Genomic DNA, 25,189 nt, shown 5'->3' with positions numbered 1-25,189 from the left:
TCGCACGCTCATATTGTCTCCTAGTAATGGTGGTTTCCCCGATTTATACAGGAGAGGACGTGTATACGGGGGTCATACAGGAGAGGACACGTGTATACGGGGGTCATACAGGAGAGGAATTGTATACGGGGGTCATACAGGAGAGGACACGTGTATACGGGGGTCATACAGGAGAGGACACGTGTATACGGGGGTCATACAGGAGAGGACACGTGTATACGGGGGTCTCGCAGGAGAGGACACGTGTATACGGGGGTCTCGCAGGAGAGGACACGTGTATACGGGGGTCTCGCAGGAGAGGACACGTGTATACGGGGGTCTCGCAGGAGAGGACACGTGTATACGGGGGGTCTAGCAGGAGAGGACACGTGTATACGGGGGGTCTAGCAGGAGAGGACACGTGTATACGGGGGTCTCGCAGGAGAGGACACGTGTATATGGGGGTCTCGCAGGAGAGGACACGTGTATACGGGGGTCTCGCATGTGAGAAGGGCGTCCTGTATTTTTCCTTGTGCTGATATCTCTTGCTGTCTCTCAGGGCAGTCAGACGGAGCTGGTGAAGCCGCTGTCCCCGTCAGGTGAGTGCCGTCCTGCTGTCTGTCTTCTTGGCTTTCTCGGTGCTCTTGTCACTGTCTCTCTCTCTTTTTTCAGAGACCTCGGCTGCTTCAGCGCAGAAACCCAGCAGTTTCTTGTTCCGTTCCTGCTCCCGGGGGGCTGTGTGGAGCGCTGCAGGTGACCGCCCTGCCGCCGGTCGCGTGTCCGCCCTGCCGCCGGTCGCGTGTCCGCCCGGTCGCGTGTCCGCCCTGCCGCCGGTCGCGTGTCCGCCCTGCCGCCGGTCGCGTGTCCGCCCTGCCGCCGGTCGCGTGTCCGCCCTGCCGCCGGTCGCGTGTCCGCCCTGCCGCCGGTCGCGTGTCCGCCCTGCCGCCGGTCGCGTGTCCGCCCTGCCGCCGGTCGCGTGTCCGCCCTGCCGCCGGTCGCGTGTCCGCCCTCCCGCCGGTCGCGTGTCCGCCCTCCCGCCGGTCGCGTGTCCGCCGGTCGCGTGTCCGCCCTCCCGCCGGTGTGGCGCGTCCTCCCACCCCCCGATGAGTGGCCGGTGTGGCACGTCTCCCCCTCTGCCCCTCCCCCCCCGATGAGCGGCCGCTGTGACGCGTCTCTCCCCCGATGAGCGGCCGCTGTGACGCGTCTCTCCCCCGATGAGCGGCCGCTGTGACGCGTCTCTCCCCCGATGAGCGGCCGCTGTGACGCGTCTCTCCCCCGATGAGCGGCCGCTGTGACGCGTCTCTCCCCCGATGAGCGGCCGCTGTGACGCGTCTCTCCCCCGATGAGCGGCCGCTGTGACACGTCTCTCCCCCTGATTGGCGGCCGGTGTGACGTGTTGCCCGTGGCCATCATCTGTGTCCACTGGTGGCGGGGGCCCCTGTGTGACCCTGGTCTACTTCCGCAGGTTCGGAGCAGAGCTCGGCCAGTTCTAGTCCGGTCCGGTTACGTCATCCTCGCACAGATGAGAAGACGGCAATAGCCCAACTCCGCAAGGTACGCAGCCTCACCGCTAAGATCCGGCCGGCTCAGCCATAGATGTTATCATGGCCCAGGCTGGTGGTCCTCACCTCCCTGCACCCAGCGCCGGGGTCCGCTCCTCTTACATGTACCCGTCTGCTCTCACTGTCAGGACATTGAGTCCCTTCTGAACGTGACGCTGGAGGATCCGCTCTGCGAGTCGCTGTGTAACGGGGTGACGCTGTGCCAACTGCTCAACCACCTGCGTCCACGCACCATCCCCATCATCAACGTGCCTTCCCCCGCTGTGGTATGATGGTGGGACGTCAGGGGGGGAACTGCAGCTTTGTGCCCCCATTTATCCCTCACTATTCTCTTCCAGCCCAAACTCAACCTCGTGAAGTGTAGAAAGAACGTGGACAGTTTCCTGGATGCCTGCCGGAGACTGGGGGTCCCCGAGGTAAGGCCTGTGTGGGGTGGCGGTACTGGTCCTTACTGGTGCATGTGTCTCGTACTGGTCCTTACTGGTGCATGTGTCTCGTACTGGTCATTACTGGTGCATGTGTCTCGTACTGGTCCTTACTGGTGCATGTGTCTCGTACTGGTCCTTACTGGTGCATGTGTCTCATACTGGTCATTACTGGTGCATGTGTCTCACTGGTCATTACTGGTGCATGTGTCTCGTACTGGTCCTTACTGGTGCATGTGTCTCGTACTGGTCCTTACTGGTGCATGTGTCTCGTACTGGTCCTTACTGGTGAATGTGTCTCATACTGGTCATTACTGGTGCATGTGTCTCGTACTGGTCCTTACTGGTGCATGTGTCTCATACTAGTTATTACTGGTGCATGTGTCTCATACTGGTCATTACTGGTGCATGTGTCTCATACTGGTCATTACTGGTGCATGTGTCTCATACTGGTCATTACTGGTGCATGTGTCTCATACTGGTCATTACTGGTGCATGGGTCTCATACTAGTTATTACTGGTGCATGTGTCCTATACTGGTGTTCCCTGGTGCATGGGTCTTGCCTGTCCTATACTGGTTATTACTGGTGCATGGGTCTTGCCTGTCCTGTGCTGGTGCCATGTTGGTTTCCTGCTCCTTCCTGTGGCCATGTTGCTGGCAGCAGGTTTGGAGACTTGTTTGTGACATGATGTCTTTACTTCGCTCATTCTGCAGACTGATGTTTACCCTCTTCCGATGCTTTATGTATTAACTTTCTTTTCTCTCCACTTTTCTCCTTCCTGATCCTGAATAATTTCGCCACCTTCCCTGCCCATTCCTCTGACTGCCCTCTACGTGACATTCCTGCTCCTCTGCCCGCCCATCACTTGACATGTCTGCTCTTCTGATATTCTTCCTCATGCTCTTCGGCCCGCCATCCGCCTGACATGCCTGCTCCTCTCTCTGCCCCTCACCTGACATGCCTGCTCCTCTCTCTGCCCCTCACCTGACATGCCTGCTCCTCTCTCCGCCCCTCACCTGACATGCCTGCTCCTCTCTCTGCCCCTCACCTGACATGCCTGCTCCTCTCTCCGCCCCTCACCTGACATGCCTGCTCCTCTCTCCGCCCCTCACCTGACATGCCTGCTCCTCTCTCTGCCCCTCACCTGACATGCCTGCTCCTCTCTCCGCCCCTCACCTGACATGCCTGCTCCTCTCTCCGCCCCTCACCTGACATGCCTGCTCCTCTCTCCGCCCCTCACCTGACATGCCTGCTCCTCTCTCCGCCCCTCACCTGACATGCCTGCTCCTCTCTCCGCCCCTCACCTGACATGCCTGCTCCTCTCTCCGCCCCTCACCTGACATGCCTGCTCCTCTCTCTGCCCCTCACCTGACATGCCTGCTCCTCTCTCCGCCCCTCACCTGACATGCCTGCTCCTCTCTCCGCCCCTCACCTGACATGCCTGCTCCTCTCTCTGCCCCTCACCTGACATGCCTGCTCCTCTCTCCGCCCCTCACCTGACATGCCTGCTCCTCTCTCCGCCCCTCACCTGACATGCCTGCTCCTCTCTCCGCCCCTCACCTGACATGCCTGCTCCTCTCTCCGCCCCTCACCTGACATGCCTGCTCCTCTCTCCGCCCCTCACCTGACATGCCTGCTCCTCTCTCCGCCCCTCACCTGACATGCCTGCTCCTCTCTCCGCCCCTCACCTGACATGCCTGCTCCTCTCTCCGCCCCTCACCTGACATGCCTGCTCCTCTCTCCGCCCCTCACCTGACATGCCTGCTCCTCTCTCCGCCCCTCACCTGACATGCCTGCTCCTCTCTCCGACCCTCACCTGACATGCCTGCTCCTCTCTCCGCCCCTCACCTGACATGCCTGCTCCTCTCTCCGCCCCTCACCTGACATGCCTGCTCCTCTCTCCGCCCCTCACCTGACATGCCTGCTCCTCTCTCCGACCCTCACCTGACATGCCTGCTCCTCTCTCCGACCCTCACCTGACATGCCTGCTCCTCTCTCCGACCCTCACCTGACATGCCTGCTCCTCTCTCCGCCCCTCACCTGACATGCCTGCTCCTCTCTCCGCCCCTCACCTGACATGCCTGCTCCTCTCTCCGCCCCTCACCTGACATGCCTGCTCCTCTCTCCGCCCCTCACCTGACATGCCTGCTCCTCTCTCCGCCCCTCACCTGACATGCCTGCTCCTCTCTCCGCCCCTCACCTGACATGCCTGCTCCTCTCTCCGCCCCTCACCTGACATGCCTGCTCCTCTCTCCGCCCCTCACCTGACATGCCTGCTCCTCTCTCCGCCCCTCACCTGACATGCCTGCTCCTCTCTCCGCCCCTCACCTGACATGCCTGCTCCTCTCTCCGCCCCTCACCTGACATGCCTGCTCCTCTCTCCGCCCCTCACCTGACATGCCTGCTCCTCTGCCCGCCCTCCGCCTGACCATGCCTGCTCCTCTGCCCGCCCTCCGCCTGACATGCCTGCTCCTCTGCCCGCCCTCCGCCTGACATGCCTGCTCCTCTGCCCGCCCTCCGCCTGACATGCCTGCTCCTCTGCCCGCCCTCCGCCTGACATGCCTGCTCCTCTGCCCGCCCTCCGCCTGACATGCCTGCTCCTCTGCCCGCCCTCCGCCTGACATGCCTGCTCCTCTGCCCGCCCTCCCCCTGACATGTCTGCTCTTTTGCCCGCCCTCCGCCTGACACGCCTGCTCCTTTGCCCGCCCTCCGCCTGACTTGCCTGCTCCTCTGCCCGCCTGACTTGCCTGCTCCTCTGCCCGCCTGACATGCCTGCTCCTCTGCCCGCCCTCCGCCTGACATGCCTGCTCCTCTGCCCGCCCTCCGCCTGACATGCCTGCTCCTCTGCCCGCCCTCCGCCTGACATGCCTGCTCCTCTGCCCGCCCTCCCCCTGACATGTCTGCTCTTTTGCCCGCCCTCCGCCTGACACGCCTGCTCCTCTGCCCGCCCTCCGTCTGACATGCCTGCTCCATTTCCTGCCCTCCGCCTGACTTGCCTGCTCCACTTCCCGCCCTCCGCCTGACATGCCTGCTCCTCTGCCCGCCTGACTTGCCTGCTCCTCTGCCCGCCTGACTTGCCTGCTCCTTTGCCCACCCCTCACCTGACTTGCCGGCTCCTCTGCCCGCCCTCCGCCTGACATGCCTGCTCCACTTCCTGCCCTCCGCCTGACTTGCCTGCTCCTCTGCCCGCCCTCCGTCTGACATGCCTGCTCCACTTCCTGCCCTCCGCCTGACTTGCCTGCTCCACTTCCCGCCCTCCGCCTGACATGCCTGCTTCTCTCGTCCTGTCTCTGTCATGCAGCGAGACCTGTGCTCTGCCTGTGACATCCTGGGAGCGGAGCGTCCACTTGATGTACTGAGAACGGTGTCGTCTCTCCTGCTGCTGTGCGCCTCCAGAGAAGCTTCCGCCCCAGGCCCGGGGTCCGACCCGCCATTCCTGCAGTTGCTCTATCGGCATCACGGCTTCCTGCTCTTCTACACTCTGTTAATGCTCGTCCTGTATGTCGCCTACAGCAGGATCTGCCCTTTGTAGGGACGGGATGGGCATTGTACGCTGGTGTCAGCCACCTGTTCTGTCCATACACTACTCCAGAGATGTCACTGACTGCACCCGCCATCCTGGTCTGCGATGCTGTGCAGGGGGCTAGTGCCCCTCAGTCTGTGCCGCGGGAAAGAACAAACACAAATATGGACTGCGCCGAGCCCAGGGCCCCTACGCTGTATGGACGTCTGCTATGCAACACCCCAGACCCGTGTGCCTTATCGGTCCACGCACCGCTGCCAAAAAATAGTGCTAGGTGGGAGCCATGTTTCTTGCCTTACACCACCTCCCCTCTGGCTGACCAGCTTCCTCAGGGTCGCCCGTCCTTCGTGCCCCACGTCTCCTGTGAGTGCCTGAGCCACCACTTGCCTGTAACGCCTATAGAATCACATTTATATATATTGTATAGGGATCTGCCAAATAGAGAATAATAGTAATGAGTCTAATATATTTTATAGGACGTAGCCTTCAATAACGCACTGAGACCTCTAGTGCCTGAGACCTAGACCCTTGTCCCCACCCTGTACACCACGCACCCTATGTATTTATATATGCACTGTAAATAGATGTACACACACCGGGAATACACCGATGATCAGTACGCCGCACTGTACAGTCATGATGATTTGTAACTCCTATTTATGATTAAACTCCCCTATAAATGATTGGTATCTTCCTGATCCGGAGCCTGGGTAGTACCAAGTGTCGTAATTGGGGGACACAGTATACTCTCACCATGCCCCCTGTGGTCTAGTGAGGTGGGTAATGATTGTAATATTGGAGTAAGATACGCAGCAGAGTCCTTGGATATTGCGGTCACTGGAGGGATTGTGTTTCACATACTGGGCAGCGGATGAGGCCACGAGTTATTACAGCCCACATGCCCCATGTGACGACTCTCGTGCCCCTGGGATCTAGTGTGGTGAGCAGTGGTTGTAATGTCGGGGTAGGATACCACGGGTCATTGATATTGCCGTCTCAGGAGGGATTGTGTTTCACATACTGGGCAGCGGATGAGGCCACGCGTTATTACAGCCCACATGCCCCATGTGACGACTCTCGTGCCCCTGGGATCTAGTGTGGTGAGCAGTGGTTGTAATGTCGGGGTAGGATACCACGGGTCATTGATATTGCCGTCTCAGGAGGGATTGTGTTTCACATACTGGGCAGCAGATGAGGCCACGAGTTATTACAGCCCACATGCCCAATGTGACGACTCTCGTGCCCCTGGGATCTAGTGTGGTGAGCAGTGGTTGTAATGTCGGGGTAGGATACCACGGGTCATTGATATTGCCATCACAATGAGGGATTGTGTTTCACATTCTGGGCAGTGGATGAGGCCACGCGTTATTACAGCCCACATGCCCCATGTGACGGCGCACGTGCCCCTGGGATCTAGTGTGGTGAGCAGTGGTTGTAATGTCGGGGTAGGATACCACGGGTCATTGATATTGCTGTGACAGGAGGGATTGTGTTTCACATACTGGGCAGCGGATGAGGCCACGAGTTATTACAGCCCACATGCCCCATGTGACGGCGCACGTGCCCCTGGGATCTAGTGTGGTGAGCAGTGGTTGTAATGTCGGGGTAGGATACCACGGGTCATTGATATTGCCGTCTCAGGAGGGATTGTGTTTCACATACTGGGCAGCGGATGAGGCCACGAGTTATTACAGCCCACATGCCCCATGTGACGGCGCACGTGCCCCTGGGATCTAGTGTGGTGAGCAGTGGTTGTAATGTCGGGGTAGGATACCACGGGTCATTGATATTGCCGTGACAGGAGGGATTGTGTTTCACATACTGGGCAGCAGATGAGGCCACGCGTTATTACAGCCCACATGCCCCATGTGACGACTCTCGTGCCCCTGGGATCTAGTGTGGTGAGCAGTGGTTGTAATGTCGGGGTAGGATACCACGGGTCATTGATATTGCCGTCTCAGGAGGGATTGTGTTTCACATACTGGGCAGCAGATGAGGCCACGAGTTATTACAGCCCACATGCCCCATGTGACGACGCACGTGCCCCTGGGATCTAGTGTGGTGAGCAGTGGTTGTAATGTTGGGGTAGGATACCACGGGTCATTGATATTGCCGTCTCAGGAGGGATTGTGTTTCACATACTGGGCAGCGGATGAGGCCACGAGTTATTACAGCCCACATGCCCCATGTGACGGCGCACGTGCCCCTGGGATCTAGTGTGGTGAGCAGTGGTTGTAATGTCGGGGTAGGATACCACGGGTCATTGATATTGCCGTGACAGGAGGGATTGTGTTTCACATACTGGGCAGCAGATGAGGCCACGAGTTATTACAGCCCACATGCCCCATGTGACGACGCACGTGCCCCTGGGATCTAGTGTGGTGAGCAGTGGTTGTAATGTCGGGGTAGGATACCACGGGTCATTGATATTGCCGTCTCAGGAGGGATTGTGTTTCACATACTGGGCAGCGGATGAGGCCACGCATTATTACAGCCCACATGCCCCATGTGACGACTCTCGTGCCCCTGGGATCTAGTGTGGTGAGCAGTGGTTGTAATGTCGGGGTAGGATACCACGGGTCATTGATATTGCTGTCATAGGAGGGATTGTGTTTCACATACTGGGCAGCGGATGAGGCCACGAGTTATTACAGCCCACATGCCCCATGTGACGACTCTCGTGCCCCTGGGATCTAGTGTGGTGAGCAGTGGTTGTAATGTCGGGGTAGGATACCACGGGTCATTGATATTGCCGTCTTTTGAGGGATTGTAGTCAGTTATCAAGGAGACACAGTAGTCTGCACAGGAGCTGTTAACACAAAAGTCCACGTCAGACAGTCGAGTAGTGAAGCTGGCCCATAAACCTGGCTATCTGTTTTCCGCTGTGTTCTCGGCGCAGGATCCTCTCCCCAGCTGCTCCTCCTCCCCTGTCGCAGCGCTCACTCTCATGCAGAGATACTGCAGCTGGATGTGAGTCGTTTGTGTCCAGAATGTGGACAGATCCACCAAGGAGTATTCTCACAATGGAAGATCCAGCTCTTCCCCATGATGTAATGAATCTGTTCATGATGTCATCTGTCTCCATCACTCACTGATTATCTTTTTTTCCTCGATGTTATTAACCCTCCTCTGTCTATAATGTCCACACACTGACCTCCACCTTTCTACTCCACTCATCACGTCCCTGTCCTAACACCACGTTGTGTCCACCTCCACCATGTCTTCCCACATCTTCCATGACTCCTCCTGGCTTCTGTCCTGTCCACCTTTTCCTCCCCAGGACGACATCTGTTCCCCTCATGACATCCTGGAAGGTGAAGGACTTGGCCGATTGTTCTTCACTGTGCAGTCGCTGTTCCAGCACGGTACGAAATCCCCCAAACCGTGACCTTTCCCCAAGAGAGACCACAAAGTCAACGTAAGAAGAGGACAAGCCGGAGTCACTGGGAAATATCGCAAACTTATTTATTTTATTTTTTTTAGATACAGGTCAGAAAAGGGAAGGAGCTTATTTTTGGCCAATACTGTAATGTGGTTATTTCTTAAGATTGATGATGTCATTATTGGACCTTTTGTTTAGTCTGTGCTTATCATATCTTAGCAACTGTAGCACTCCTGTTGTGATCAGAAAACTATAACGTCGCTGTCAGGACCAGGCAACTGTAACGCCACTGTGGTGCTCAGAAAACTATAGCGTCGCTGTCAGGACCGGGCAACTAACGCCACTGTGGTGTTCAGAAAACTATAGCGTCGGGACCGGGCAACTGTAACGCCACTGTGGTGCTCAGAAAACTATAACGTCGCTGTCAGGACCAGGCAACTGTAACGCCACTGTGGTGCTCAGAAAACTATAGCGTCGCTGTCAGGACCAGGCAACTGTAACGCCACTGTGGTGCTCAGAAAACTATAGCGTCGCTGTCAGGACCAGGCAACTGTAACGCCACTGTGGTGCTCAGAAAACTATAACGTCGCTGTCAGGACCAGGCAACTGTAACGCCACTGTGGTGCTCAGAAAACTATAGCGTCGGGACCGGGCAACTGTAACGCCACTGTGGTGCTCAGAAAACTATAGCGTCGCTGTCAGGACTGGGCAACTGTAACGCCACTGTGGTGCTCAGAAAACTATAGCGTCGCTGTCAGGACCGGGCAACTGTAACGCCACTGTGGTGCTCAGAAAACTATAGCGTCGCTGTCAGGACCAGGCAACTGTAACGCCACTGTGGTGCTCAGAAAACTATAGCGTCACTGTCAGGACCGGGCAGCTGTAACGCCACTGTGGTGCTCAGAAAACTATAGCGTCGCTGTCAGGACCAGGCAACTGTAACGCCACTGTGATGCTCAGAAAACTATAGCGTCGCTGTCAGGACTGGGCAACTGTAACGCCACTGTGGTGCTCAGAAAACTATAGCGTCGCTGTCAGGACTGGGCAACTGTAACGCCACTGTGGTGCTCAGAAAACTATAGCGTCGCTGTCAGGACCAGGCAACTGTAACGCCACTGTGGTGCTCAGAAAACTATAGCGTCACTGTCAGGACCGGGCAGCTGTAACGCCACTGTGGTGCTCAGAAAACTATAGCGTCGCTGTCAGGACTGGGCAACTGTAACGCCACTGTGGTGCTCAGAAAACTATAGCGTCGCTGTCAGGACCAGGCAACTGTAACGCCACTGTGGTGCTCAGAAAACTATAGCGTCACTGTCAGGACCGGGCAGCTGTAACGCCACTGTGGTGCTCAGAAAACTATAGCGTCGCTGTCAGGACCAGGCAACTGTAACGCCACTGTGGTGCTCAGAAAACTATAGCGTCGCTGTCAGGACCGGGCAGCTGTAACGCCACTGTGGTGTTCAGAAAACTATAGCGTCGCTGTCGGGACCGGGCAACTGTAACGCCACTGTGGTGCTCAGAAAACTATAGCGTCGCTGTCGGGACCGGGCAACTAACGCCACTGTGGTGCTCAGAAAACTATAGCGTCGCTGTCGGGACCGGGCAACTAACGCCACTGTGGTGCTCAGAAAACTATAGCGTCGCTGTCAGGACCGGGCAGCTGTAACGCCACTGTGGTGCTCAGAAAACTATAGCGTCGCTGTCAGGACCGGGCAACTGTAACGCCACTGTGGTGTTCAGAAAACTATAGCGTCGCTGTCGGGACCGGGCAACTAACGCCACTGTGGTGCTCAGAAAAATATAGCGTCGCTGTCAGGACCAGGCAACTGTAACGCCACTGTGGTGCTCAGAAAACTATAGCGTCGGGACCGGGCAACTGTAACGCCACTGTGGTGCTCAGAAAACTATAGCGTCGCTGTCGGGACCGGGCAGCTGTAACGCCACTGTGGTGCTCAGAAAACTATAGCGTCGCTGTCAGGACCAGGCAACTGTAACGCCACTGTGGTGCTCAGAAAACTATAGCGTCGCTGTCGGGACCGGGCAGCTGTAACGCCACTGTGGTGCTCAGAAAACTATAGCGTCGCTGTCAGGACTGGGCAACTGTAACGCCACTGTGGTGCTCAGAAAACTATAGCGTCGCTGTCAGGACCGGGCAACTGTAACGCCACTGTGGTGCTCAGAAAACTATAGCGTCACTGTCAGGACCGGGCAGCTGTAACGCCACTGTGGTGTTCAGAAAACTATAGCGTCGCTGTCGGGACCGGGCAACTGTAACGCCACTGTGGTGTTCAGAAAACTATAGCGTCGCTGTCGGGACCGGGCAACTGTAACGCCACTGTGGTGCTCAGAAAACTATAGCGTCGCTGTCAGGACCAGGCAACTGTAACGCCACTGTGGTGCTCAGAAAACTATAGCGTCACTCTCAGGACCGGGCAGCTGTAACGCCACTGTGGTGCTCAGAAAACTATAGCGTCGCTGTCAGGACCAGGCAACTGTAACGCCACTGTGGTGCTCAGAAAACTATAGCGTCGCTGTCAGGACTGGGCAACTGTAACGCCACTGTGGTGCTCAGAAAACTATAGCGTCGCTGTCAGGACTGGGCAACTGTAACGCCACTGTGGTGCTCAGAAAACTATAGCGTCGCTGTCAGGACTGGGCAACTGTAACGCCACTGTGGTGCTCAGAAAACTATAGCGTCGCTGTCAGGACCAGGCAACTGTAACGCCACTGTGGTGCTCAGAAAACTATAGCGTCACTGTCAGGACCGGGCAGCTGTAACGCCACTGTGGTGCTCAGAAAACTATAGCGTCGCTGTCAGGACCGGGCAACTGTAACGCCACTGTGGTGCTCAGAAAACTATAGCGTCGCTGTCAGGACCAGGCAACTGTAACGCCACTGTGGTGCTCAGAAAACTATAGCGTCACTGTCAGGACCGGGCAGCTGTAACGCCACTGTGGTGCTCAGAAAACTATAGCGTCGCTGTCAGGACCAGGCAACTGTAACGCCACTGTGGTGCTCAGAAAACTATAGCGTCACTGTCAGGACCGGGCAGCTGTAACGCCACTGTGGTGCTCAGAAAACTATAGCGTCGCTGTCAGGACCAGGCAACTGTAACGCCACTGTGGTGCTCAGAAAACTATAGCGTCGCTGTCAGGACCGGGCAACTGTAACGCCACTGTGGTGTTCAGAAAACTATAGCGTCGCTGTCGGGACCGGGCAACTGTAACGCCACTGTGGTGTTCAGAAAACTATAGCGTCGCTGTCGGGACCGGGCAACTGTAACGCCACTGTGGTGCTCAGAAAACTATAGCGTCGCTGTCGGGACCGGGCAACTAACGCCACTGTGGTGCTCAGAAAACTATAGCGTCGCTGTCGGGACCGGGCAACTAACGCCACTGTGGTGCTCAGAAAACTATAGCGTCGCTGTCAGGACCGGGCAGCTGTAACGCCACTGTGGTGCTCAGAAAACTATAGCGTCGCTGTCAGGACCGGGCAACTGTAACGCCACTGTGGTGTTCAGAAAACTATAGCGTCGCTGTCGGGACCGGGCAACTAACGCCACTGTGGTGCTCAGAAAAATATAGCGTCGCTGTCAGGACCAGGCAACTGTAACGCCACTGTGGTGCTCAGAAAACTATAGCGTCGGGACCGGGCAACTGTAACGCCACTGTGGTGCTCAGAAAACTATAGCGTCGGGACCGGGCAACTGTAACGCCACTGTGGTGCTCAGAAAACTATAGCGTCGCTGTCGGGACCGGGCAGCTGTAACGCCACTGTGGTGCTCAGAAAACTATAGCGTCGCTGTCAGGACCAGGCAACTGTAACGCCACTGTGGTGCTCAGAAAACTATAGCGTCGCTGTCGGGACCGGGCAGCTGTAACGCCACTGTGGTGCTCAGAAAACTATAGCGTCGCTGTCAGGACTGGGCAACTGTAACGCCACTGTGGTGCTCAGAAAACTATAGCGTCGCTGTCAGGACCGGGCAACTGTAACGCCACTGTGGTGCTCAGAAAACTATAGCGTCACTGTCAGGACCGGGCAGCTGTAACGCCACTGTGGTGTTCAGAAAACTATAGCGTCGCTGTCGGGACCGGGCAACTGTAACGCCACTGTGGTGTTCAGAAAACTATAGCGTCGCTGTCGGGACCGGGCAACTGTAACGCCACTGTGGTGCTCAGAAAACTATAGCGTCGCTGTCGGGACCGGGCAACTGTAACGCCACTGTGGTGCTCAGAAAACTATAGCGTCGCTGTCAGGACCGGGCAACTGTAACGCCACTGTGGTGCTCAGAAAACTATAGCGTCGCTGTCAGGACCGGGCAGCTGTAACGCCACTGTGGTGCTCAGAAAACTATAGCGTCGCTGTCGGGACCGGGCAACTGTAACGCCACTGTGGTGCTCAGAAAACTATAGCGTCGCTGTCAGGACCGGGCAACTGTAACGCCACTGTGGTGCTCAGAAAACTATAGCGTCGCTGTCAGGACCGGGCAGCTGTAACGCCACTGTGGTGCTCAGAAAACTATAGCGTCGCTGTCGGGACCGGGCAACTGTAACGCCACTGTGGTGCTCAGAAAACTATAAGATCACTGTCGGTTCCAGACTGTTGTTGCTCCATGGTTGTGAGCAGAAAACTATAACATCACTGTCAGGATGAGACTACTGTTGCGCCGCTGTCGTGAGCAGAAAATTGTAGCATCACTATCAGGGTCCAGACTAGATGACTGTAACATCACTGTCATTAGCAAAAAACTATAGAATCACTATGTGGACCAGATGACTGTAACATGACCGTTGGGCCCAGACTGTGAAGCCACTGTGGTTGGCAGAAAAGTAGCTTCACTGTCAGCTTCACTGTATTTCCACTGTTGTGAGCAGAAAACTAGCATCCTGCCAGGACCAGACAACTGTGACACTGTTTCTTAAGATCGATGATGCCACTATTGTATTGTCTGTAGGGAGCTATTGCCTTAGTTTCCAGGTTTAGCTTAGCGACTGTTTCATTCCTGTCATGTGCAGAAAACGTTATCACTACTATCAGGACCAAACGACTGTAAAAGTCACTGTTGTAAGCAGAAATCTATAGCATCACTGTCGGAACCCGACGACTGTAGCGTCACAACAAATATGGAGTCTCTGTCAGAACCTGATAACTGCATCATCATGTGCAAGAAAGATGACTGTGGGAGTCTCAGGGTAGGAAAACTCAAGTGTCACTGTCAGGACAAGTTAAATATAATGTCTCTATCAAAGATAGTTGACTGTAGCACTCCTACACTGAGCAAAAAAATAGTATCTTTGTCAGGACCAGACTATTGTAGTACCACGGCCATGAACACACAAATATAGCATCACTATCAAGGCTAGATGACTCCAGTGCCCGTCAGGACTAGAATAGTCTATTGTTGCTCTAGTATCCTGTGTCTGTGCCAAATGACTAGCACTACTATAGAAAGCATACAAATCTATTGTCACTATTGGGACTAGACGACTGTAGTGCCCTGGTCCTAGGTATCTGTAGTAGGTAACTGTAGTGCTCCTGCCCTAGGTGTCTGTAGTAGGTAACTAGGGCCCCTGCCCCAGGTGTCTGTAGTAGGTAATTGTAGTGCTCCTCTCCTAGGTGTCTGTAGTAGGTAACTGTAGTGCTCCTGCCCCAGGTGTCTGTAGTAGGTAACTGTAGTGCTCCTGCCCTAGGTGTCTGTAGTAGGTAACTGTAGTGCTCCTGCCCCAGGTGTCTGTAGTAGGTAACTGTAGGGCCCCTGTCCTAGGTGTCTGTAGTAGGTAACTGTAGGGCCCCTGTCCTAGGTATCTGTAGTAGGTAACTGTAGTGCCCCTGTCCTAGGTCTCTGTAGTAGGTAACTGTAGTGCTCCTGCCCCAGGTGTCTGTAGTAGGTAACTGTAGTGCCCCTGTCCTAGGTGTCTGTAGTAGGTAACTGTAGTGCTCCTGCCCTAGGTGTCTGTAGTAGGTAACTGTAGGGCCCCTGTCCTAGGTGTCTGTAGTAGGTAACTGTAGTGCTCCTGCCCAAAGTGTCTGTAGTAGGTAACTGTAGTGCTCCTGCCCTAGGTATCTGTAGTAGGTAACTGTAGTGCTCCTGCCCTAGGTGTCTGTAGTAGGTAACTAGGGCCCCTGCCCCAGGTGTCTGTAGTAGGTAATTGTAGTGCTCCTCTCCTAGGTGTCTGTAGTAGGTAACTGTAGTGCTCCTGCCCCAGGTGTCTGTAGTAGGTAACTGTAGTGCTCCTGCCCTAGGTGTCTGTAGTAGGTAACTGTAGTGCTCCTGCCCTAGGTGTCTGTAGTAGGTAACTGTAGGGCCCCTGTCACGATTCACACCGTGACTGTCAAGATCCCTTAGCCGCTGCCCACAATCTGTCACGGATCGGGGTGACTTTAGACCAGCAGACGGCTATCACATGTGCAGGGGCTTATCCTAGTTATCCCTCCACTGCCACAATGTGATGAAAAAACACACACGAGGCTATTGACCTCTTAGTTTACAGCAGGGGCTTATTTTAGGTATCCCACTGCTCTTCCGTATACCATGAACTGCAGGGATTTGTGTCTATCCCGCTTACAGTTCCACTTAACACTTGCAGCTCTCTGGCGCCCCCCTTACTCTCAGGTCAGATTAGGTGCTGCACCTGGGGTAATTAGTCGCCAGAAACGCTGCCTGCTATGTACTGGCTATTGGGTGCACTGCAGCGATGCGATAAACTACTCCCACTCAGGCAGGAACAATAATTATCAAGCCGCAGTCGCTACAGTGACCCCCAAAAGCCGGCACACGGTCGCTGCCACCAGCTCCAATTGAAGGGGTCTGGAGCAAACCCCCAAAAAACAGTAGCGTAATTCCCTTCAGAGACAGGGTACGGTTTAGGGCAGGAAGAACGAACTAGTATTAAATAGGATACCCCATAAATGATTTTAGGCAGTGTTTATAAAATATTTTACAAAGATGTTACAAATGAGACAATTGCAAATATGTACAAGGTAATTATAAAAATAAAAGGATTAAAGGAAGAAAAGATAACTCACATGTTCTTAGATCATTGCATTGCAGGCAACAGGCTAGGAGCTTTCCATCTATCCCAGTGCATTGGGCACTCGCAGTCTGGTCGCTTCAGGTAAAAACTCACAACTCTGCTCTCTTGGATGCCTGCCAGCACTTAAAACCTACAGTCTGTGACCTCACAGAAAGGGCTTGGTTTTCCAACTCCTCCTACCTCTTCGGTTTCACTAACTGGGCATTAAATATATCTGATGCCCGTATCTTCGCTACAGAACATAAAATAATCGCACCATACCCATCGTTCATCTCATAGTATCGTGGGCATTCCGATGAGATCAAATATGCCCTGTCTGGGATACATATTTACAGAGAAATCCCTACTTCTTCACCAGATGGAGTTAGACGCCCGTATTTAGAGTGATGCGTAGATCCTCCGAGTGTGATTATGACGATATATTTTGGTGTTCGTAACTTAAACGGTTTGCATAATATCTTCCAAAAACAGAACAAAGAAATCCCATGCATTCTAGAAGTTTCTCTAACAGTTCCTGCTAACACAAATTTCTCTTGCAGCTATGCCCGTCGTAAATACCTTTCGTCAATAAAACTCCCCCACAAGGCAAGCTCTTCTACACAGACAGCTAGAAACACAGGGAAAGAAAGAGAACCAGAGAGAAGGGGGGTTTAGCCCCCGCATGCTAGCAGGAAAACTAACTTATGATATTTCATACCATATCGTGACACCTCCCCCTTTTAGCGTGCGCTACGGCGGCAGGACCTCTCGGTATGCCTCCATGCGCACGTCCGTGGGTTCACCCTGACGGGAAAGTCCATCTGCATTACCATGCTCTTTGCCCGCTCTGTGCTTAATGGTGAAGTCAAATTGCTGAAGGGCAAGGCTCCAGCGTAGCAACCTGCCATTGGTTCCACACATGGTGCTTAGCCAGCGCAGAGGGTTGTGGTCGGTCACCACCGTGAAGGTGCGACCGTACAAGTAGGGCTGCAAGCGCTGCAGAGCCCAGACTATGGCCAGGCACTCCTTCTCGATGGTGGAGTAGGCCACTTCCCTCGGCAAAAGTTTCCGGCTCAGGTACAACACGGGGTGCTCTTGGTCCTCCGAGTCAACCTGGCTGAGCACAGCACCAAGGCCAAACTCGCTGGCGTCGGTCTGTACCAAGAACGGTCGACTGCTGTCGACTGCTTTCAACACAGGGGCGTTGCACAGTGCTGTTTTCAACGCCTGGAAGGCCCCCTCACAGCCATCTGTCCAGTTGACGATGTGGGGTAGCTTCTTCCTGGTGAGGTCCGTCAAAGGTTTTGCCAGGCTACTATAGTGCTGCACGAAGCGCCTATAGTACCCTGCAGTGCCCAGGAAGGACATCACCTGTTTCTTGTTCCTGGGAGTGGGCCAGTTCACGATCACGCCCACTTTGTCAGGCTCCGGTTTCAGGGTGTTTCCACCTACCCGGTGCCCCAGGTAGTGAACCTCCCTCATGCCCATCTGGCACTTTCCCGGCTTGATAGTCAGTCCTGCTCGGTGAATTCGCCCGAGCACCTCCTCGAGATGCTGCAGGTGTTCATCCCAGGAGGGACTGAAGATGGCAATGTCATCTAAGTACGCCACAGCGTACTTCTCCAGTCCCTGAAGCAGGAGATTGACCATCCGCTGGAAAGTGGCAGGGGCATTCTTCATGCCGAAGGGCATGACCGTGGACTCGTACAGTCCAAAGGGTGTGATAAAGGCGGACTTCTCCTGCGCCTCGGGGCTCAGGGGAATCTGCCAGTATCCGCGACTCAGATCCATTATTGTCAGGTATTCTGCGCCAGCTAACTTCTCAAGCAGCTCCTCGATGCGCGGCATTGGGTGCGCGTCAGAGGCTGTAATGGCGTTGAGCCCCCTGTAGTCCACGCAGAACCGGGTGGTCCGGTCCTTCTTTGGCACGAGAACTACAGGTGAGGCCCACGCGCTCTTTGACCGTCGAATCACCCCCAGCTGTAACATCTCATCGATCTCCTGGCGCATAATCTGCTGCACCTGGTCAGAGATTCGATAGGGTGTTCGCCGTAGTGGGGCGTGATTCCCGGTGTCCACCTCGTGGACGGCTAACTCAGTCCGTCCAGGCCGGTTGGAGAACACGACCCGGAAGGGTTCCAGCATGGTTTGCAACTGCAACCGCTGTGGTTCATCTAGCGAGGCGCTTACCTCCACGTCCTCAATGGACCCACGGGCCTTGGCTTGGGCCAGCATGTCCAGGAGGGTGTCTTCCTCCCCGTCTTCGGGTAAGCTGCAGACCGGTAGGACGAAAGGTTCACGTTCGTGATGAGCCTTCATCATGTTGACGTGAAAGGCCTTTCGCCTACCCCGAGTGTGGTCAAGCGTGACCACATAGGTGACCGGGTTGAGCTGTTGGTGGACGACGTACGGGCCCTCCCAGGCTGCCTGAAGCTTATCCGTTGGTACAGGAACCAGCACCCACACCTTTTGACCCACGTGGTAGGTCCGCTCCCGGGCGTTCTGGTCGTACCAGTGCTTCTGTTCAGCCTGAGCCTGCGTCATGTTGTCATGCACCAACTGCGTCAAGGTCTGCATCTTGTCACGGAAGCGCATGACATACTCCACTATGGACACTTCAGAAGGGTTCGGCTCCTCTTCCCAGGATTCTCTTATCAACCCAAGGGGTCCCCGGACTCGCCTGCCGTACAGGAGCTCGAAGGGGGAGAACCCCGTCGAGGCCTGCGGAACCTCTCGGTAAGCGAATAGCAGGTGTGGGAGGTACCGCTCCCAGTCGCGCCCTTGTGTCTCAACCAGCATGCGTAGCATCTGTTTGAGGGTACCATTGAAGCGTTCACACAAGCCATTGGTCTGTGGGTGATATGCACTCGATACCAGGTGCTTCACCTGCATTTTCTTACAGAGAGCCTCCATTAGGTGAGACATAAATTGGGTCCCTCGATCAGTAAGCATTTCCCTGGGAAATCCTACACGTGAAAAGATGGCCAACAGGGCATCCGCCACCTTATCTGCCCTAATTGACGACAGAGCTACTGCCTCTGGGTACCGGGTAGCGTAGTCTACCACAGTAAGAATAAATCGCTTTCCAGAGCTGCTGGAGACGGCCAGCGGGCCCACAATGTCCACCGCAATCCTCTGGAAAGGCTCCTCTATCACTGGCAAAGGGATCAGGGGAGCCTTAAGAGCAGGCCCCGCCTTCCCCACTCTTTGACAGGTGACACAGGAGCGGCAGTAGTTTGACACATCTGTCCCCATCTTAGGCCAATAGAAGTGTTGAGACAGCCGGGCCTTAGTTTTGCTGATACCCAAGTGTCCAGCTAGCGGGATCTCATGGGCAATCCGCAACAACTCACCCCGGAATTGCTGTGGGACGACCAGCTGTCTTTCCCTCAACCACTCCTTTTGTGATTCTCCGGGTACTGTCTCCCGGTACAACCTTCCTCCTTCCCAGAACACCTTCTCCTTATCAGTCTCGGAGAAGCGCGTCCCGGCGAGTTGTCTCAAACTCTCTAGGCTCGCATCTGTGTGCAGAGCGGCCTGAAACTCCTGGCTAGGGGAAGCCAAAAGCGATGTCAGGGTCCCTTCCCCACGGGAGCCCTCTGGGACCTGCACTGGGTCCACCTCTGGTTCAGTCACACTGATGACTGAGGAGGGTCCGGAAGGCAGACAGGTATCTGCGTTCCGGGCACTCTGACTGCGGGTGACAGCAGCTACGTAGGCTGTCTCCCCGGGGGTTTCTACAGACCCATCAGCTGACGCTGCTATGGGCTCTACCTCCCCATCCTTCCCCATTACCTCAGGAGCATTGCTACTTAGGGGCCAGTTACCTTCCTCGGTGGCACTGGTCAATTTCATGGCGTCACCTGTCTCACGGTTCCCATGTATCTCCCCATTTCTTGTAGCACCGACACTTGCCCCTGCTAGGGGTTCCTCAGCCGTCTCACTCCGCAGAGCAACGTGGCTGAGCACTCCTGTACCTATGGACACATCAACTTTTACAGAAACATCATTATCAGATACAGTTGGCACAGGTACAACATTTTCACCATCAATCCTAGGGAAAAAATGGTTAGCAGATGCATCACTACAAGATAAAGCATGGTCAGGTAACACATGCGATTTCCCATCATCATCATCATCAGGGTTAACTTTACCCTCATTAGTAGATTGGGGAGGAGGGTCATCCACGAAGTATGCAACCAACCTCCCCAAATCAGTCCCCAACAAAACATCAGTGGGCAAATTATCAGACAGCCCCACTTCCTTCACCCCGCTCCCGGCACCCCAATCAATAAAAACCCGGGCCATCGGTAAGGGACAGCTGATGCCCCCAATCCCAGTGACAGTTAGGGTTTTCCCCGGAATGATTTCTTCAGGGGCCGCCAGTTCGGGTCGGATGAGGGTTCGTTCAGCCCCGGTGTCCTTGAGGCCTGTAGCAACACGACCTCCCACAGTGACGGGCTGTACGTTGTCACACACCCTCCCAACCACACCACCCACCAAAAGAACGGCTGCATTAGGCCCTGGGGCCTGGGATGAGGGGTTCTTCTGCTTGGCTGGACATTGGTGACTGAGGTGTCCAGTCTGCCTGCAGTGGTAACACTGGCGAAGTTCGGTGGTAGGTCTGGTGCTGTTGGCCACGGGGACAGGACCTCTGGTGTGTTGGCTGGCAGGGGTACTGGCGTTGGCTGCAGGCTTACCCCCTCTCCAGCTGGTGGTGACTGGCTTCCGCACTTCCGATCTACGGTTGGCCTCATAGGCATCGGCAATCTGCGCTGCTTTCGTCACGTCTTTGGGTTCTCTGTCCATCACGAACTGTCGCACCTCAGTTGGGCAAAGACGGAAGAACTGGTCTTTGATCATCAGGTCTCGCAGCTGTACAAAGGTGGTCACTGACAGTCCTTGGGTCCACTGGTCAAAGTGGGTCCCCAGTCTATGCACCACATCACTGTAACTGTCGTGTGGGCCACGTAGGAGGGTCCGAAACTTTTTACGGTACACCTCGGGTGTAAGCTGGTACTTAGCTATGAGAGCCTGCTTGATGGCCTCATAGTCACCATCTTGTTCTTGAGGGAGAACAGCAAACGCCTCCAGAGCTTTTCCTCTCAGCCCTGGTGTCAGGTACCGTGCCCATTCTTGTGTAGGCAGCTGGTACTGTCTGCAGGCCTTCTCAAAGGCCCGCAGAAAAGTGTCCAAGTCCCCATCCTTTTCCATAACAGGAAAGTGGTCGGGCCGGGGCTTTGGTGTCTGAGCGCTGCTGGGCTCACGACTGGACTGGGACGACCCCTGCATTTGCAGTCGGGCCATCTGCAGCTGGTACTCCCGCTGCGCTTGGGCCTCTCGCTCGGCTCGCTGGGCCTCTCGCTCAGCTCGGGCCTCAGCCTCCTGCCGGTATTGCTGAATCAGCTGCCGACGTCCCTCATGGTCGTCAGTGGGGAATTCTTTCAAGGCCGCCTGCAGGTGGGGGTCCAATTCGCCCGGATTGCTAACAGGGCCAGCATTCAGTGGTTGGACCTCTGCTGCAGCACCATGTTCGCGGGTGCTGGCATCTGCGGCTTCTGGGCCCTGTGAGTGGTCTAGAGCGGCTTCCCATTGCATCAGGGCTGCGACCAGTTGGCTTTTGTTTTTGTTTGCATAGTCAATGTGCTGTGACTTGCACAAGGCCACAAGGGTGTCTTTGGTCTGCTGCTCATAAAAGGTTTCTCCCAGCACAACCATGGTTGCCAAATAAAAGATAGGATAGAAAAACGAAGAAAAAGGGAAGGGATAATTACCAGTACACAATTGTCTCACAACTAATAAACACTGAGTTCGTTCTCCAAACTTATTTGCGCAGAGTTCTCGCAAGAACTTTCTGCAAGTTTTTAGTGAGAGGAATGATTGCTCAAACCAAATCACTAATGCTCTAATATCCCACCGCTGCCACCAATATGTCACGATTCACACCGTGACTGTCAAGATCCCTTAGCCGCTGCCCACAATCTGTCACGGATCGGGGTGACTTTAGACCAGCAGACGGCTATCACATGTGCAGGGGCTTATCCTAGTTATCCCTCCACTGCCACAATGTGATGAAAAAACACACACGAGGCTATTGACCTCTTAGTTTACAGCAGGGGCTTATTTTAGGTATCCCACTGCTCTTCCGTATACCATGAACTGCAGGGATTTGTGTCTATCCCGCTTACAGTTCCACTTAACACTTGCAGCTCTCTGGCGCCCCCCTTACTCTCAGGTCAGATTAGGTACTGCACCTGGGGTAATTAGTCGCCAGAAAGGCTGCCTGCTATGTACTGGCTATTGGGCGCACTACAGCAACGCGATAACTACTCCCACTCAGGCAGGAACAATAATTATCAAGCCGCAGTCGCTACAGTGACCCCCCAACAGCCGGCACACGGTAAGCTGCCACCAGCGCCGATTAAACGGGTTCGGCTGCTAACCCCCAAAATAGTAGCGTAATTCCCTTCAGAGACAGGGTACGGTTTAGGGCAGGAAGAACGAACTAGTATTAAAGAGTATACCCCATAAATGATTTTTAGGCAGTGTTTATAAAATATTTTACAAAGATGTTACAAATGAGACAAGGTAATTATAAAAATAAAAGGATTAAAGGAAGAAAAGATAACTCACATGTTCTTAGATCATTGCATTGCAGGCAACAGGCTAGGAGCTTTCCATCTATCCCAGTGCATTGGGCACTCGCAGTCTGGTCGCTTCAGGTAAAAACTCACAACTCTGCTCTCTTGGATGCCTGCCAGCACTTAAAACCTACAGTCTGTGACCTCACAGAAAGGGCTTGGTTTTCCAACTCCTCCTACCTCTTCGGTTTCACTAACTGGGCATTAAATATATCTGATGCCCGTATCTTCGCTACAGAACATAAAATAATCGCACCATACCCATCGTTCATCTCATAGTATCGTGGGCATTCCGATGAGATCAAATATGCCCTGTCTGGGATACATATTTACAGAGAAATCCCTACTTCTTCACCAGATGGAGTTAGACGCCCGTATTTAGAGTGATGCGTAGATCCTCCGAGTGTGATTATGACGATATATTTTGGTGTTCGTAACTTAAACGGTTTGCATAATATCTTCCAAAAACAGAACAAAGAAATCCCATGCATTCTAGAAGTTTCTCTAACAGTTCCTGCTAACACAAATTTCTCTTGCAGCTATGCCCGTCGTAAATACCTTTCGTCAATAAAACTCCCCCACAAGGCAAGCTCTTCTACACAGACAGCTAGAAACACAGGGAAAGAAAGAGAACCAGAGAGAAGGGGGGTTTAGCCCCCGCATGCTAGCAGGAAAACTAACTTATGATATTTCATACCATATCGTGACAGCCCCTGTCCTAGGTGTCTGTAGTAGGTAACTGTAGTGCTCCTGCCCCAGGTGTCTGTAGTAGGTAACTGTAGGGCCCCTGCCCTAGGTGTCTGTAGTAGGTAACTGTAGTGCTCCGGCCCTAGGTATCTGTAGTAGGTAACTGTAGTGCTCCTACCCTAGGTGTCTGTAGTAGGTAACTGTAGTGCTCCTGCCCTAGGTGTCTGTAGTAGGTAACTAGGGCCCCTGCCCCAGGTGTCTGTAGTAGGTAATTGTAGTGCTCCTCTCCTAGGTGTCTGTAGTAGGTAACTGTAGTGCTCCTGCCCCAGGTGTCTGTAGTAGGTAACTGTAGGGCCCCTGTCCTAGGTGTCTGTAGTAGGTAACTGTAGGGCCCCTGTCCTAGGTGTCTGTAGTAGGTAACTGTAGGGCCCCTGCCCTAGGTGTCTGTAGTAGGTAAGTGTAGGGTCCCTCTCCTAGGTATCTGTAGTAGGTAACTGTAGGGCCCCTGCCCTAGGTGTCTGTAGTAGGTAACTGTAGTGCTCCGGCCCTAGGTGTCTGCAGTAGGTAACTGTAGGGCCCCTGCCCTAGGTATCTGTAGTAGGTAACTGTAGGGCCCCTGCCCTAGGTGTCTGTAGTAGGTAACTGTAGGGCCCCTGCCCCAGGTGTCTGTAGTAGGTAACTGTAGGGCCCCTGCCCCAGGTGTCTGTAGTAGGTAACTGTAGTGCTCCTCTCCTAGGTGTCTGTAGTAGGTAACTGTAGTGCCCCTGCCCCAGGTGTCTGTAGTAGGTAACTGTAGGGCCCCTGCCCCAGGTGTCTGTAGTAGGTAACTGTAGGGCCCCTGTCCTAGGTGTCTAGTAGGTAACTGTAGGGCCCCTGCCCCAGGTGTCTGTAGTAGGTAACTGTAGGGCCCCTGCCCCAGGTGTCTGTAGTAGGTAACTGTAGGGCCCCTGTCCTAGGTGTCTGTAGTAGGTAACTGTAGTGCTCCTGTCCTAGGTGTCTAGTAGGTAACTGTAGGGCCCCTGCCCCAGGTGTCTGTAGTAGGTAACTGTAGGGCCCCTGCCCTAGGTGTCTGTAGTAGGTAACTGTAGGGCCCCTGTCCTAGGTGTCTAGTAGGTAACGGTAGGGCCCCTGTCCTAGGTGTCTAGTAGGTAACTGTAGGGCCCCTGCCCTAGGTGTCTGTAGTAGGTAACTGCAGGGCCCCTGCCCCAGGTGTCTGTAGTAGGTAACTGTAGTGCTCCTGCCCCAGGTGTCTGTAGTAGGTAACTGTAGGGCCCCTGTCCTAGGTGTCTAGTAGGTAACTGTAGGGCCCCTGCCCTAGGTGTCTGTAGTAGGTAACTGCAGGGCCCCTGCCCCAGGTGTCTGTAGTAGGTAACTGTAGTGCTCCTGCCCCAGGTGTCTGTAGTAGGTAACTGTAGGGCCCCTGTCCTAGGTGTCTGTAGTAGGTAACTGTAGGGCCCCTGTCCTAGGTGTCTGTAGTAGGTAACTGTAGGGCCCCTCTCCTAGGTGTCTGTAGTAGGTAACTGTAGGGCCCCTGTCCTAGGTGACTGTAGTAGGTAACTGTAGGGCCCCTGCCCTAGGTATCTGTAGTAGGTAACTGTAGGGCCCCTGCCCTAGGTGTCTGTAGTAGGTAACTGTAGGGCCCCTGCCTCAGGTGTCTGTAGTAGGTAACTGTAGGGCCCCTGCCCCAGGTGTCTGTAGTAGATAACTGTAGGGCCCCTCTCCTAGGTGTCTGTAGTAGGTAACTGTAGTGCTCCTGCCCTAGGTGTCTGTAGTAGGTAACTGTAGGGCCCCTGCCCCAGGTGTCTGTAGTAGGTAACTGTAGGGCCCCTCTCCTAGGTGTCTGTAGTAGGTAACTGTAGGGCCCCTGTCCTAGGTGTCTGTAGTAGGTAACTGTAGGGCCCCTGCCCCAGGTGTCTAGTGGGTAACTGTAGTGCCCCTGCCCCAGGTGTCTGTAGTAGGTAACTGTAGGGCCCCT

General features: G+C 54.7%; 1 protein-coding gene across 2 annotated transcripts in view; it reads left to right on the top strand.

Annotated features, from left to right (window-relative positions):
• The window catches only part of LRCH4 (leucine rich repeats and calponin homology domain containing 4), a 44,032-nt gene extending 34,973 nt beyond the window's left edge, over window positions 1–9,059 (top strand). Inside the window, exons 14-19 of one of the 2 annotated variants that reach the window (XM_077261550.1) lie at window positions 539–578; window positions 652–732; window positions 1,445–1,533; window positions 1,670–1,807; window positions 1,880–1,957; window positions 8,772–9,059. In XM_077261550.1, coding sequence (XP_077117665.1) covers window positions 539–578; window positions 652–732; window positions 1,445–1,533; window positions 1,670–1,807; window positions 1,880–1,957; window positions 8,772–8,879 — 534 coding nt within the window. In that variant the 3' untranslated portion in view covers window positions 8,880–9,059. Of the gene's footprint in view, window positions 1–538; window positions 579–651; window positions 733–1,444; window positions 1,534–1,669; window positions 1,808–1,879; window positions 1,958–5,269; window positions 6,175–8,771 lie in introns of those variants that run through there. The other variant, XM_077261549.1, reaches the window with a different exon arrangement.
• The last annotated feature ends 16,130 nt before the right edge of the window (window positions 9,060–25,189 follow it).

This window comes from Ranitomeya variabilis, chromosome 5, assembly GCF_051348905.1.
Source record: "Ranitomeya variabilis isolate aRanVar5 chromosome 5, aRanVar5.hap1, whole genome shotgun sequence".
In the NCBI taxonomy this organism is placed as follows: domain Eukaryota; kingdom Metazoa; phylum Chordata; class Amphibia; order Anura; family Dendrobatidae; genus Ranitomeya; species Ranitomeya variabilis.
The sequence above is the reverse complement of the archived record's forward strand: the minus strand, read 5'-3'. Positions and strand labels throughout refer to the sequence as shown.